The sequence below is a fragment of the Bos indicus genome, chromosome 6 (assembly GCF_029378745.1).
Source record: "Bos indicus isolate NIAB-ARS_2022 breed Sahiwal x Tharparkar chromosome 6, NIAB-ARS_B.indTharparkar_mat_pri_1.0, whole genome shotgun sequence".
NCBI classification, from domain to species: domain Eukaryota; kingdom Metazoa; phylum Chordata; class Mammalia; order Artiodactyla; family Bovidae; genus Bos; species Bos indicus.
The window spans coordinates 20,548,387-20,561,512 of NC_091765.1; the positions used below are offsets into that span (position 1 = coordinate 20,548,387).

Here is a 13,126-nt window from a genome sequence, read left to right on the forward strand (position 1 = left end):
ATATGCTACTGGAGAATAGCAGAGAAATCACTCCAGAAAGAATGAAGAGCCTGAGCCAAAGTGGAAACCATACCCAGTTGTGGATGTGTCTATTGGTGAAAGTCAAGTCTGATGCTGTAAAGAACAATTTGTATAGGAATCTGGAGTCCTAGGTCGTGAATCAAGGTAAATTGGAGGTGGTCAAACAGGAGATGGCAAGAGTGAACATCGACATTTTAGGATCAGTGAACTTAAATGGGCTAATTTAATTCAGTTCAGTTCAGTCACTCAGTCATGTCTGACTCTTTGCAACCCCATGAATCGCAGCACGCCAGGCCTCCCTGTCCGTCACCAACTCCCAGAGTTCACTCAGACTCATGTCCATCGAGTCGGTGATGCCATCCAGCCATCTCATCCTCTGTCATCCCCTTCTCCTCCCACCCCCAATCCCTCCCAGGATCAGAGTCTTTTCCAATGAGTCAACTCTTCACATGAGGTGGCCAAAGTATTGGAGTTTCAGCTTTAGCATCAGTCCTTCCAATGAACACCCAGGACTGATCTCCTTTAGGAAGGACTGGTTGGATCTCCTTGCAGTCTAAGGGACTCTCAAGAGTCTTCTCCAACATCACAGTTCAAAAGCATCAATTTTTCTGCACTCAGCTTTCTTCACAGTCCAACTCTCACATCCATACATGGCCACTGGAAAAACCATAGCCTTGACTAGACGGACCTTTGTTGGCAAAGTAATGTCTCTGCTTTTGAATATGCTATCTAAGTTGGTCATAACTTTCCTTCCAAGGAGTAAGCGTCTTTTAATTTCATGGCTGCAATCATCATCTGCAGTGATTTTGGAGCCTAAAAAAATAAAGTCTGACATTGTTTCCACTGTTTCCCCATGTATTTCCCATTAAGTGATGGGACCAGATGCCATAATCTTAGTTTTCTGAATGTTGAGCTTTAAGCCAACTTTTCCACTCTCCTCTTTCATTTTCATCAAGAGTCTTTTTAGTTCTTCTTCATTTTCTGCCGTAAGGGTGGTTTAATCATATATTTTTAGTTTTAAAATAAAAATTCCATTAGGGAGATTCCATATAATCTTTGTTAATTAAACTTTCAAATTTGGAAACAGCTCGTTTATAGCGTAAATCATGGCTGTACACTATTTGTCAGAACTTAAGACACCTATTACGAAAATTTTTAAAAACAGGGTAATACCTATTTAGGTGACTGCTTTTAGCTGTATTATAATTTGAATTGCTACTTAATGTTACAGACTAGTCCATTTTAGCTCTTTGATTCTTTAAATATTATGTAAGTCTGATTTTTGGGGCTTCCCTGGTGTCTCAGATGGTAAAGCGTCTGTCTGCAATGCAGGAGACCTGGGTTTGATCCCTGGGTTGGAAAGATCCCCTGGAGAAGGAAGTGGCAGCCCACTCCAGTATTCTTGCCTGGAAAATCCCATGGACGGTGGAGCCTGGTAGTCTACTGTCCATGGGGTCGCAAAGAGTCAAACACGACTAAGCGACTTCACTTCACTTCATTTCTGATTTTTACTGGGTTTTGTTATTTTTTGTTTTTTCTTTCATTAGTGATTCATCTCAGTTCTGCTTTCTAAAATTAATCCAAAACTGACCATTTGTCATCACCTTCCTACAGCTACAATTATCAAAGCCCTCCCTCCTCATATTTCACCTGCATGTACACTCAGTAGCCTCATGTTGGATTTCCTGCTTCCCCTTCTTCCTCTGCACAGTCTTTTCCCTAAAAGACAATTAGAATTCTTCCTGAAAACACATACTCCTCTGCCCAGAATCCTGTACGGTGTCTCATCCCAAAGTCAGGTCCGTAGTGTGACCCCTGGAGTCCTACGTTACTGCTTCTCTAATCTCATCTCCTGACACTCTCAACTCTGCTCTAAATCAGGGCTTTCTTACCGTCTTCCTCAAGCATTCAGTGCACACTCATACCTTAGAATATTGGTACCTAGTCTTCCTCCCAGGACTCCTTTTCTGGATGTTTGAATGAGTCACTCCCACACTTCATCTAAGAATTTACTAAAATACTTTTTGTTAGAAGCTGTCCTTGACCTCTCATATCTAAAATCCTCTCCCCACCTCATTTGCAGAGTGACTGACACATAATTGTAGATTTTTACGTCTTTGTTTCATCTTTAACTTACCCAGGCCTATTTTGACAGCAGATGTTTTTTAACAGTCTCTTTTATTGATTTCCTTCAAAAACATTCACAGTAATTTTATAGAAACAAAATCTCATTTTTGTACTGATAAAGTCACTGACTTATATAACATTTTATTAAATTTCATAATTATAACACTAGACATCGTTGGCATAAATATTTGGAAATAAATACACCTGATGCTTGGCAAAGCTAAAATTTAACTCATGGGAGCGAAGTGCAGGCCTCATTCTAGGGTTGTCTGCTAGACTCAGCAGACTGACTACTGGCAACATCAGGCAGAATATGCTACAGAAGTAGAGAGTCTTTGTTAATCGTCCAGGGAATTGATTGAGTAGATCTCAATTAAAAGAGTTTGATTTGTAGTTAAAAAGAGAACCGAAATAAGCTTAGCTTGATTATATAAAGGAGCACTTCTAGAGTATTTTTTTATTTTTGGATTAGTTCATCTTGAAAATAAATTATATAATTATTTATAGTAGAAACTTTCATATAAAATTAATTCCAAGAGTGGAAGTAGATGACCACCAGAGAATTGCTGCTTTTCTTACAATGAACATATATTTTAAAAATTTATGAAAATGGCTAATAGATGGTTGTGCAACACTGTGGATGTACTTAATGCCACTGAAACAAACACTTAAAAATGGTAAATTTTATGTTATGGATATTTTACCATAATAAAACCAAAATAAAAATACATCTATACTTAAAAATAATATAAATAAACCTGTGACATATTATTAATGTGCAATATAGAAGAAAAGCTAGGATTCATGGAATTAGAAGACTTGTATTTGTATAATACTAGTTCTACCATGAATGAGTTGAAAGCATTTTACCCAAATTTTACATTTTCTTAGCTGTAGTTTCTTACATTTAATACAAATTTACTTACTCTTCACAACTCTCAGGAGTTTTATGAGGAACAAATGAGGTTATTTATATAAAAATCTTTAAAGAACTGTAAATCAGTTTATAGTCTTAGGTGGAATTTTTCATATTTTTTGGAAGAGTAATTCATTGAACTGACTTAGTATTGTATGTAAAGTCTTGGCTGGAAGCATTTGCTATTGAGATTTTAAAATGTTTAAATTACTTATTTTAAACGTTTTGGTTTTTTTGAAAATGCAGCTGTTTTTGCTCCAGGGTATAATTAATTGAGAATGGAAAAGTTTGACTTATATTTTGAGAGTTCTACTTCTTATTGGCATTATTAAATGTTCAGGTTTTTTGTTATTGATGTCATTTCTTAACAGATCCCCTTTATAACTTCTGAAGGGAAAACCTTGCAAACTGAGGTGCATACTGAATAACTTAGCTTTTCCTTTCTTATTTGAAGTCAGTGTGTTAAAAAGCAGTTATTAAAAAAAAGGTTTATGCAGTGGGACAAAAAGTGGCAGATTGGGCAAGGTATAATGATACCATAAATCAGATTTGTGTGTGTGTGTGCGTATGTGTGTATGTCAGTCGCTCAGTCATGTCTGGCTCTTTGCGACCCCATGGACTGTAGCCCACCAGGCTCCTTTGTCCATGGGATTCTCCAGACAAGAGTAAGTAATAGAAAATTATTCATTTTGGACATTGATTAAAGTGCATTTCTGGTTGCTCACCTTCCATAGTCTAAAAGATATTTTTTTCCTGCCAGTAAGAAAACAGTGATTTGGAGGAGTTCAGTTAATTTACAGAGATTTTTTTGTTTTTTGCAAAAATAGAGATAGAATGTAGGAAAATGGTCAATACAAACTCACTTTGGCAGGAACGTTTTTGTAAGATAAAGGGAAAAAATCAGAATTTAATTAGGTGAAATCTATTGAATGTGCTATTGGGGCCGTAACAAAGAGCTCTGTGACCTGGTATACAGTGTACAGTGCTAAAATAATGTGATCTTAATCTTTGGAATTCACTGTTTTAAACATCTTCTGTCAATTAATATGTACTCATTCTGATTAATAGAGCTGGTGTAGTCTGTGTTCAGTTTCAAGGGATTCTTTTTCCTCTTAGTTAGTTGTAGCATTTCTGCAGTTTGCTGCAGAATTATTATTTTAGATAATGTGGCCCATTGGCATATTTTAAAATTTTAAATGTGAGTGCCTTTAGGCAGCATACTCAGTCGTTTGCCATAGTCTCTGCCATTCCTATGGTTTCTGCCTTACTACACTTATTTCACTTATGTGAAACACCTGGCCTTTAGAGACATGTCACTCTTGCTCAATTTTTACATAAAGGCACGGGCAAGCATAAAAAGGAAAAGGATAATTTCTGTCTGTTCAACTCATACCTTTTCCCGTCATGCCTAGTGAGTGGGGATTCCCACAAGGCTTGGATGAGCAGATCTGAAACTGAGTGATCGTTAAATTATCCCTATGCATGGTGTCATCTCCTGGTTTATTTATAGCTTTCTAATTTTTCAAGTGCTATTAGTGTGTCATTTGCCATAACATATTGTGAATAAAGAACTATGCTAAATTTCTGTTAAGCCACAGTCTACTGGAGGTAAAGACTTCCAGTTTTATCTAGATATTTCTCATACTTTTTTTCCTAAGATATGCAAGAATTTTTATGCTGTTCTTTTTTTGTTAAACAGAGCAAAATAAATTAGTGGAATATAAAGATAAGAGCTGATGAGCATGCCACTAATGGAGAAAAAGGGGTATTTTCTAAGAATTGCTTTTTTCCCCCATCCCATCTACCTTTGATGTCAATCAGAACATACCATTGGCCATTCAGTGCAATATGCTTGCTGTGCACATACACTAGTTGCTTCATGTACAATAAAGGAATGGGGAAGGGGAAAATGAAAGAATAGAGAAACTATATTGTAGTAGTCAGAATGTGGTGGAACCAAATTATAGTTTTCTAGTTGAAAATGTCTTCTTGATCTGGAGGAACAGAATTCTGAAGTGAAGTGTGAAAATGAAAGTCACTTGCTCAGTCCTGTCTGACTCTTTGTGAACCCATGGACTACACAGTCCATGGAATTCTCCAGGCCCGAATACTGGAGTGGGTTGCCTTTCCCTTCTCCAGGAGATATTCCCAACCCAGGGATCGAACCCAGGTCTCCCACACTGCAGGCAGAATTCTTTACCAGCTGAACCACCAGGGAAGCCCATGAATACTGGAGTGGGTAGTCTATCCCTTCTCTAGAGGATCTTCCTGACCCAGGAATAGAACCGGGGTCTCTTGCATTGCAGGCGGATTCTTTACCAGCTGAGCTACCAGGAGTAAAATTTAAAGTTCCCTTTTTAGTTGACACCTCCTGTCTGCTGCTGAAATACATTAATGGTATCTGCATCTTCCAACTGTGCAGGTGTGTCTGTCTCCTTGATTGGATGCGCATCAAATTGAGATCTGATCTGTCTCCTTGACAAACCCTGTTGTTCACAATAGGCTTTCATTAGTTTACTAAGTGGTGTATGCCTCTTAATTTTAAACTACACCACAGAACCAACCTGCCCCACCAATTTCAAATTAATATGATCGTTGTTCTCAGTCTTGACTCATGCTTGGGGTTTTTCGTTTGCCATGGCAAGCACCGGGAGCATCCTCAGCCCCGCCTCACAAGAGAGGTACCAGGTCCGCACAGAACAAGCACACAGGCAGCACTAGGAACCGCAGAAGGAGGCGGCAGCACTGGAGGAGGGAGAGGGCTTATGCCTCTCAGGCTTTTTGAACTGATACCTTTGGAAATGATACATTTCTTGGGGGCCTCTTTTGCGGGAGGAGGTCTATTACTAATGCAGTAATATTTCCAATTATATTAATATTTAAATGAATGTCCTCAAAATGGAATGGTTAAGGTGTTTACATGGTATTAGAATTTGAAGATAAACCCTATAAACCATCATTAATTTGAAATAAAACTCTGAACCATTCATGTTTCATTCTATTTAAAATTGCCCTGACCACATTCTCTGTCTTTCTTACTCTGATTTATTTTTCTTTATCAGACTTTTCACCCCTTAAATTTTGTATTTGTGTCTTATCTCTTACTTCTGTGTACTCTTGTGGGCAGGGACTTGTTTCTGATTACTGTTCTGTTTCGTGGCTTACAACAGTGTCTGATGTATAATGAGAAACTTCCTAAATATTTGATGTAGGAGTCCATGCAACCCTCTCATGCAGCTGCCGTGTTTTCTATTATGGGCATGCCCTCCCCAGTCTACCTTCAGTGTCCTTTAGCTTAGTACATACGGAATACAGATCCTGATGTTGTAACTCTTCCTACTCTAAACCCCGCATTATCTTCAGAATGACAGCTGTCCTAAGTATATCTCACTTTAATGCAATTTGCTGTTTATCTGCCTGTGCATTTTTGGTTATGCTTTTAATTAAAACTTTGATCTCCTTGAGGAAAAGATCTTTGTTGCCTTCACCAACTTATCCCCTATACCTAACATGGTATCTGAAGGTGCTCAAGAAATGTTTGTACAATAAAGGTGTAGCAGTTTACATATGAAAAAAATGGAACTTCAGAGGTGATATGATACATGTTGGTGATTCTGCAGCAGAATCGGACTAACTCCCTCAGTCCAATGCTCTACCACTTAAAGGAGTGGATTTCTATTTTTAATGAAAAGTATTTTTGTTTCTTCACTTGCAGATATTGAGGATGTTAAGAAGTACAAACCTGGTTACTTAGAAGCTACCCTTAATTGGTTTAGATTTTATAAGATACCAGAAGGAAAACCGGAAAACCAGTTTGCTTTTAATGGAGAATTCAAGAACAAGGTGAAGTTGATCATCTTTATTTTAAAATGTGCCTGTGATACTTGTACTACATTTCTTTCACTTTGGGGGATTTCTTATGTGAATATTTGTGGATAGTATGATAATAGAAGGACTGTTTACTGACTTTCATGTTTAAGGACATTATTTTTATTTTTTAAAAAGTTTTAGGAGCTCTAAATCAGTAAGACTGATAAATACCTGTATCCATCCATTTATCTATCAATATATCCTTCATCTTAGAAAATAAAAGATTTCCATGATCAGTCTAACTCTATAAATTGTAAATGAATAAAAATCTTTCATTTTACTGTTCTGGAGAGGAGGGAGTTACTTACCATTAATGCAAATCCAAAGGGGCTTCCCTCCTAAGTGTTCATTCTATCATGACTGAATTCAGCTACTTAACAGTTAAGAAAGTAAAAATTATCTTACTGTCAGAGGGTTTTTATATTAGAAAACTAAAAAGTTACCAAAAAGTGGCTCTAATATGACACAAATGGAGAAAATGGACCTGAATTAAAGTCTAAAACTATTAGACTACTTCTTTTATTTATTTATTTTTACTACTTTTAAACGTATTTCCACTATATAAGTTTCACATTATAATCCAGCCTTTAAGTGAAAGTGTGAAAGTGAAGTCTCTCAGTCGTGTCCGACTCTTAGCGACCCCATGGACTGCAGCCCACCAGGCTCCTCCATCCATGGGATTTTCCAGGCAAGGGTACTGGAGTGGGGTGCCATCGCCTTTAACTGGGTACTAATAAATACAGTGTGTTTTGTAAGTAAAGTAAGCTATGGTCATCAAAACTTCAAAATTACAGTAAGTATTTTGTTATACAAGAGCTTATTGCTGAACGCAGTATTTTGAAAATGTATATTAACCCTTAAGATCTTGAGGGCTTTGTCTCAGTTCAGTTCAGTTCAGTCCAGTTGCTCAGTCGTGTCCGACTCTTTGCGATCCCATGAATCGCAGCACACCAGGCCTCCCTGTCCGTCACCAACTCCCGGAGTTCAATGAGACTCACGTCCATCGAGTCAGTGATGCCATCCAGCCATCTCATCTTCTGTCGTCCCCTTCTCCTCCTGCCCCCAATCCCTCCCAGCATCAGAGTCTTTTCCAATGAGTCAACTCTTCACAACAGGTGGCCAAAGTACTGCAGTTTCAGCTTTCGCATCATTCCTTCCAAAGAAATCTCAGGGCTGATCTCCTTCAGAATGGACTGGTTGGATCTCCTTGCAGTCCAAGGGACTCTCAAGAGTCTTCTCCAACACCACAGTTCAAAAGCATCAATTCTTCGGCGCTCAGTCTAGGATTTATTAAATATGGATATAAAACTACTAGGCTGTGATCTCTCACATAAAAATAAAATACTAAAAATTTATAAAATAAATTATTTTTTTCTTTTTCCTGTAAAATGTGTGTTGTATTTTATGTTTGAAACAATACACATTTCAAACCTATGTGTACCTTTGTGGCCCCTTATTGCCTTGGGGTCGGACTGCTAAGTCATTCCATGAATTTATAAAAGAATGAGGTAGTTTGAGAATTTGGGGGGTTTGATTTCAAAAACCATTAATTTTTTTCTAAATGAAGACTGGGTCATTTATGCATCCCTTCAGAAAATAATCATTTTATGCATTGCTTTTTATCACTGCTGTTTAATATATTGAGCCTAACCCAGGAAAATTGAATTATATCTCTTCAACATGGTTGAACGGAGAAGGCAATGGCACCCCACTCCAGTACTCTTGCCTGGAAAATCCCATGGACGGAGGAGCCTGGTAAGCGGAAGTCCATGGGGTCGCACAGAGTCGGACGCGACTGAGCGACTTCACTTTCACTTTTCACTTTCATGCACTGGAGAAGGAAATGGCAACCCACTCCAGTGTTCTTGCCTGGAGAATCCCAGGGGTGGGGGAGCCTGATGGTCTGCCGTCTATGGGGTCCCACAGAGTCGGACACGACTGAAGCGACTTAGCAGCAGTAGCAGCAGCAGCAACATGGTTGAAAAGATGACTCTAGGCTGTAATCTAGATTTTTTTTTTTCATGCTGACTGCTTAAAGCAAGTACTGGAATCTGTTTTAATAATCAAAATTATCTGAATAATATAGTTAAAAATCTTTCCATGTATTTTCTAAATAACAAATTGACTTTTTGTCACATACCTTAGGAGTCTCTCCTGCACCACCTCACCAAGCATTAAGCCATCTCCTTCATCTCAGGCAACAGCAGACCTGAGGGAAAGTTTTCTTCTCAGAAGTATATTTGCATCATTTTCTTCACATCATAATGTGTTTAGTTGTCACTGAAAAAGAGAGGAGCGAGTATGATTTAGTTAATACATAAGGACTCTGCTTAAGGAAATTTAGCAACATTTTGGGGGAAAAAATAAAAATGTTCTTCTTTGAAAAAATTAAGCAAGTTTTCCTTAAATGGTCTTACTAGATATGTGTCTGTTGTTGAGTTTTCATTTTTAGACACTATATGAATTCATGCTAAGAAAAAAATTTTTTAAATGTTGAGGTTTATTACCTTCAGACAGTGGATAGCCTAAAATGATTATTCAGTTAAACTACTTGCAGCATTGTTGATGATGAAATTATTAAGTTTGTGCTTATGTACAATCCAGATAGTAGGCTAATCGATTTACATGCAAGTCTTATTTATTCTTTCAGCAATGCTATGATTTAAATCAGGGGTTGGCAACTTTTTCTTTTTCTGTAAGAACAGATGTGTTCTCTGTCACAACTACTCAGCTCTTCCAGTGCAGTCAGGGGCTGTGCACAAATGCATGGATGGACATGGCTGTGCTCAGTAAAGCTTTATTTACAAAAGCATGTGGCAGGCTGGATTTGACCCAAAGGCCCAAGTGCGCCAGCTCCTGATTTAGTTGATTTTCATTACATTCCATCTTAAAGAAGAAGAAATTAAAACAATGAGTTTGAATAATCTGCACAAAGTCACACAGCTGGTAAATAAGGATATGAGAACTTACACTTAGGTTTGCCTGACTTTAGAGCTCATGTTCTTAATAATTAACTGTCATCCTATGACTAGTTCCAAGTTATTAATAGTATAATGATGTGATTGCTATGTCTGTTTTTGGTTTTTAACAGGCTTTTGCTCTTGAAGTCATTAAATCTGCTCACGAATGCTGGAGAGCCTTGCTCATGGACAAGTGTGATGGTGGGGCCATAAATTGGTAAGAATTTGTCTTTTCTATGTAGTGTTAATTTTTATTATTAATTGGTACTAAAGAGCCATATAATACTACTCAGATCTTTTGTTTGTTTCTTTTAAACAGAATTGCATTTTTTTTTTTTTTCACTTAAAAAGTGTTTAAAGAGCACCTATTTGGAAAGCATTGCCAAGTACTGGGCACTGTGAAATTAGAAATTGACATGATCGCTTTTCTCAAGGGATTTATAGTTTAGTAGGGAATATTGTCAAGCAAACAAGCATTTACTCACAATGAATTGTGATATATGCAAAGGTAGAGCAAAAAACAGTGATTTTTCAACATGCAGACATATGATTATTTAATATATGTTATATGTACCACATCATTTCTTGGTAAGAGTAAAAAAAGCCTCTTATCCAACATGATCTGGGTCACCAGATAATTATTAAGGGGAATCAAACAAACATAAGATGTGTAATTCAAACATTTTATTTTAGTTTAAAACATTTAAATGTATGTTTATTTATCAATCTGTGGATATAAGGCTAAGACTTTTTCTGTAGGGATTCCATGTAGACTATATAATAGAATAATATAATAGACTATATAATGGAGAATGAAGATCAGATCCTGCAATCTTTATACTCCTTATACTTAAAAACCTTTGTACATTCTTAGGATTCTTTTTATCTAACCTTTTACACTTGTCTTGGTGATGGTTTAGTTGCTAAGTTGTGTTTGACTCTTGGGACCCCATGGACTGTAGCCCACCAGGCTCCTCTATCCATGGGATTTTCCAAACAAGAATACTGGAGTGGATTGCCATTTCCTCCTCCAGGGGATCTTCCCAACCCAGGAATCGAATCCAGGTCTCCTACATTTCAGGCAGATTCTTTACTGACTGAGCTATGAGGGAAGCCCTTATAGCTGGGTTGTCTTACCCACACCTAATTTAACACCCAAGTTTTTATAGTAGCTCAGTGGTAAAGAACCACCTGGCAATGCACGAGATGTGAGTTCAGTCTCTGTGTCAGGAAGATCCCCTGGAGAAGGAAATGACAACCCACTCCAGTATTCTTGCCCGGAAAAATCCCATGGACAGAGGAGCCTGGTGGGCTACAGTCCATGGGGTCACAAAGAGTTGGACACGACCTAGTGACTGATCACCGACAGCAGAGCCTTGACAGTGTTTGCAGCCTCAGTAGTTTTAGAGCCTACTTGGTGTCCATAGAAATAATTCTGTTTCCACATTCCCTTCATCAGGGAGTATCATATAGCTTAAATCATGAAGTTATAATAACAAAGGCAACTGACATAAAAGATTTGAACATGAAAACAACTGACTCTTGGTAAGCCTAACTAACAAGCAAAAATACAGTCTTTCTGGCAAGCAGAAACCTACCCAAGTTCATTGTCCTCTTTGAATCAGAAAATGGGAAGCCATTTATTCTTTCAGTAAGTACTGATTGAGGGGCTCCTGCCAGGTACTGTGCTGGAGTACAGTGAATCTACTCCTTGTGCTCTTGGAGCCCAAAGTCTGGGAATCAAGAGGGAAATCATTAAAAAAAAAAAAAGGAAATCATTAGACCAAAGTAATATGGGATAAAGAATTAGTCAGTCTCAGGGAATGTTTAATTCAAGTTCAGAGGCTTACCTGTAAATGCTTGGGCATTATAGCTTCAGATTCTATTGCTCTCTTTTTAAAAAATTTTAATTATAGATGATTTACAATATTACATTAGTTTCTGCTCTACATCAGAATATATCAGTTGTATGTATATATCCTTCCTTTTTTAGATTCTTTTCCCTTTTAGGTCATTGCAGAGTACTGAGAAGAGTTCTGTATGTTTTACAATAGGTCCTTAATTAGTTGTCTACTTTATATATAGTAATGTGTCTACGTCAATACCAGTCTCCCAGTTTATACCTCCCTCCCCTCAACTCCACCTTTCCCTGCTGGTAACCAGAAGTTTTTTTTCTACATCTGTGACTGTTTCTGTTTTGTAAATAAGTTTTATTCTATCATTTTTTAAATTCCATATATAAGGAATATCATATGATATTTTTTCTTGTCTGACACTCCACTCAGTATGACAGTCTCTACTGGTCCATCCATAATATGACAAATGGCATTATTTCATTTTTTCTGTGGCTGAGTAATATTCCATTGTATATATGTACCATATCTTTACCCATATCCTCTGGTGATGGATATTTAGGCTGCTTCTGTGTCATCAAATTCAGTTTCTAGCATGACACTGTGGACTTCATCTTCTTCCATTTTTATTTTGTAGAACACTCTTTTTTTTCAGCGTAGTTTTAAAAGTTAATTGTTTCTAACATAAATATTGCAGTTTATTAACAAGAAAACTGCGTATAAATTAAATGTCATCTAGCCATTGCTATCCTAGTAACTAATAGGCTGAATTCTTCTTTCTGGGCAGATATCCTAAGTCATTTATTAATCTGATGGGCTCCCAGGTGGCGCTTGTGGTAAAGAATCTGCCTGCCAATGCAGGGGATACAAGAGACATGAGTTTAATCCCTGGGTTGGGAAGATCCCCTGAAGGAGGAAATGGCAATCCACTCCAATATTCTTGTCTGGAGAATCCCATGGACAGAGGAGCCTGGTGGCCTACAGTCCGTGGGTTTGCTAAGAGTCGAATACGACTGAGCACAGAGACACACACATACACGCACATCCTCTAAAAAGAGGGGCTTCTGATTGTTCAAACACGCACGTGTGCATGCACACACACACATTCTAAAAAGAGGGGTTTCTGATTGTTCAAAGAGGTATTTGCCTGCTGCACTCAATATGCCAGCAAATTTGGAAAACTCAGCAGTGGCCACAGGACTGGAAAAGGTCAGTTTTCATTTCAATCCCAAAGAAAGGCAATGCCAAAGAATGCTCAAACTACCGCACAGTTGCACTCATCTCACACGCTAGTAAAGTCATGCTCAAAATTCTCCAAGCCAGGCTTCAGCAGTACGTGAACCGTGAACTTCCTGATGTTCAAGCTGGTTTTAGAAAAG

General features: G+C 37.8%; 1 protein-coding gene and 1 pseudogene across 3 annotated transcripts in view; one reads left to right on the forward strand and one right to left on the reverse strand.

The window, feature by feature from the left end:
- Positions 1 to 13,126, forward strand: part of PPA2 (inorganic pyrophosphatase 2) — a 98,155-nt gene that overhangs the window by 62,918 nt on the left and 22,111 nt on the right. For all 3 annotated transcript variants that reach the window (XM_019962026.2, XM_070791122.1, XM_070791121.1), the window contains 2 exons: positions 6,780 to 6,907; positions 10,026 to 10,111. In XM_019962026.2, the coding sequence (XP_019817585.2) occupies positions 6,780 to 6,907; positions 10,026 to 10,111 (214 nt within the window). The remainder of the gene's footprint in view (positions 1 to 6,779; positions 6,908 to 10,025; positions 10,112 to 13,126) is intronic.
- On the reverse strand, positions 5,422 to 5,703 carry LOC109559946 (small ubiquitin-related modifier 2 pseudogene; annotated as a pseudogene).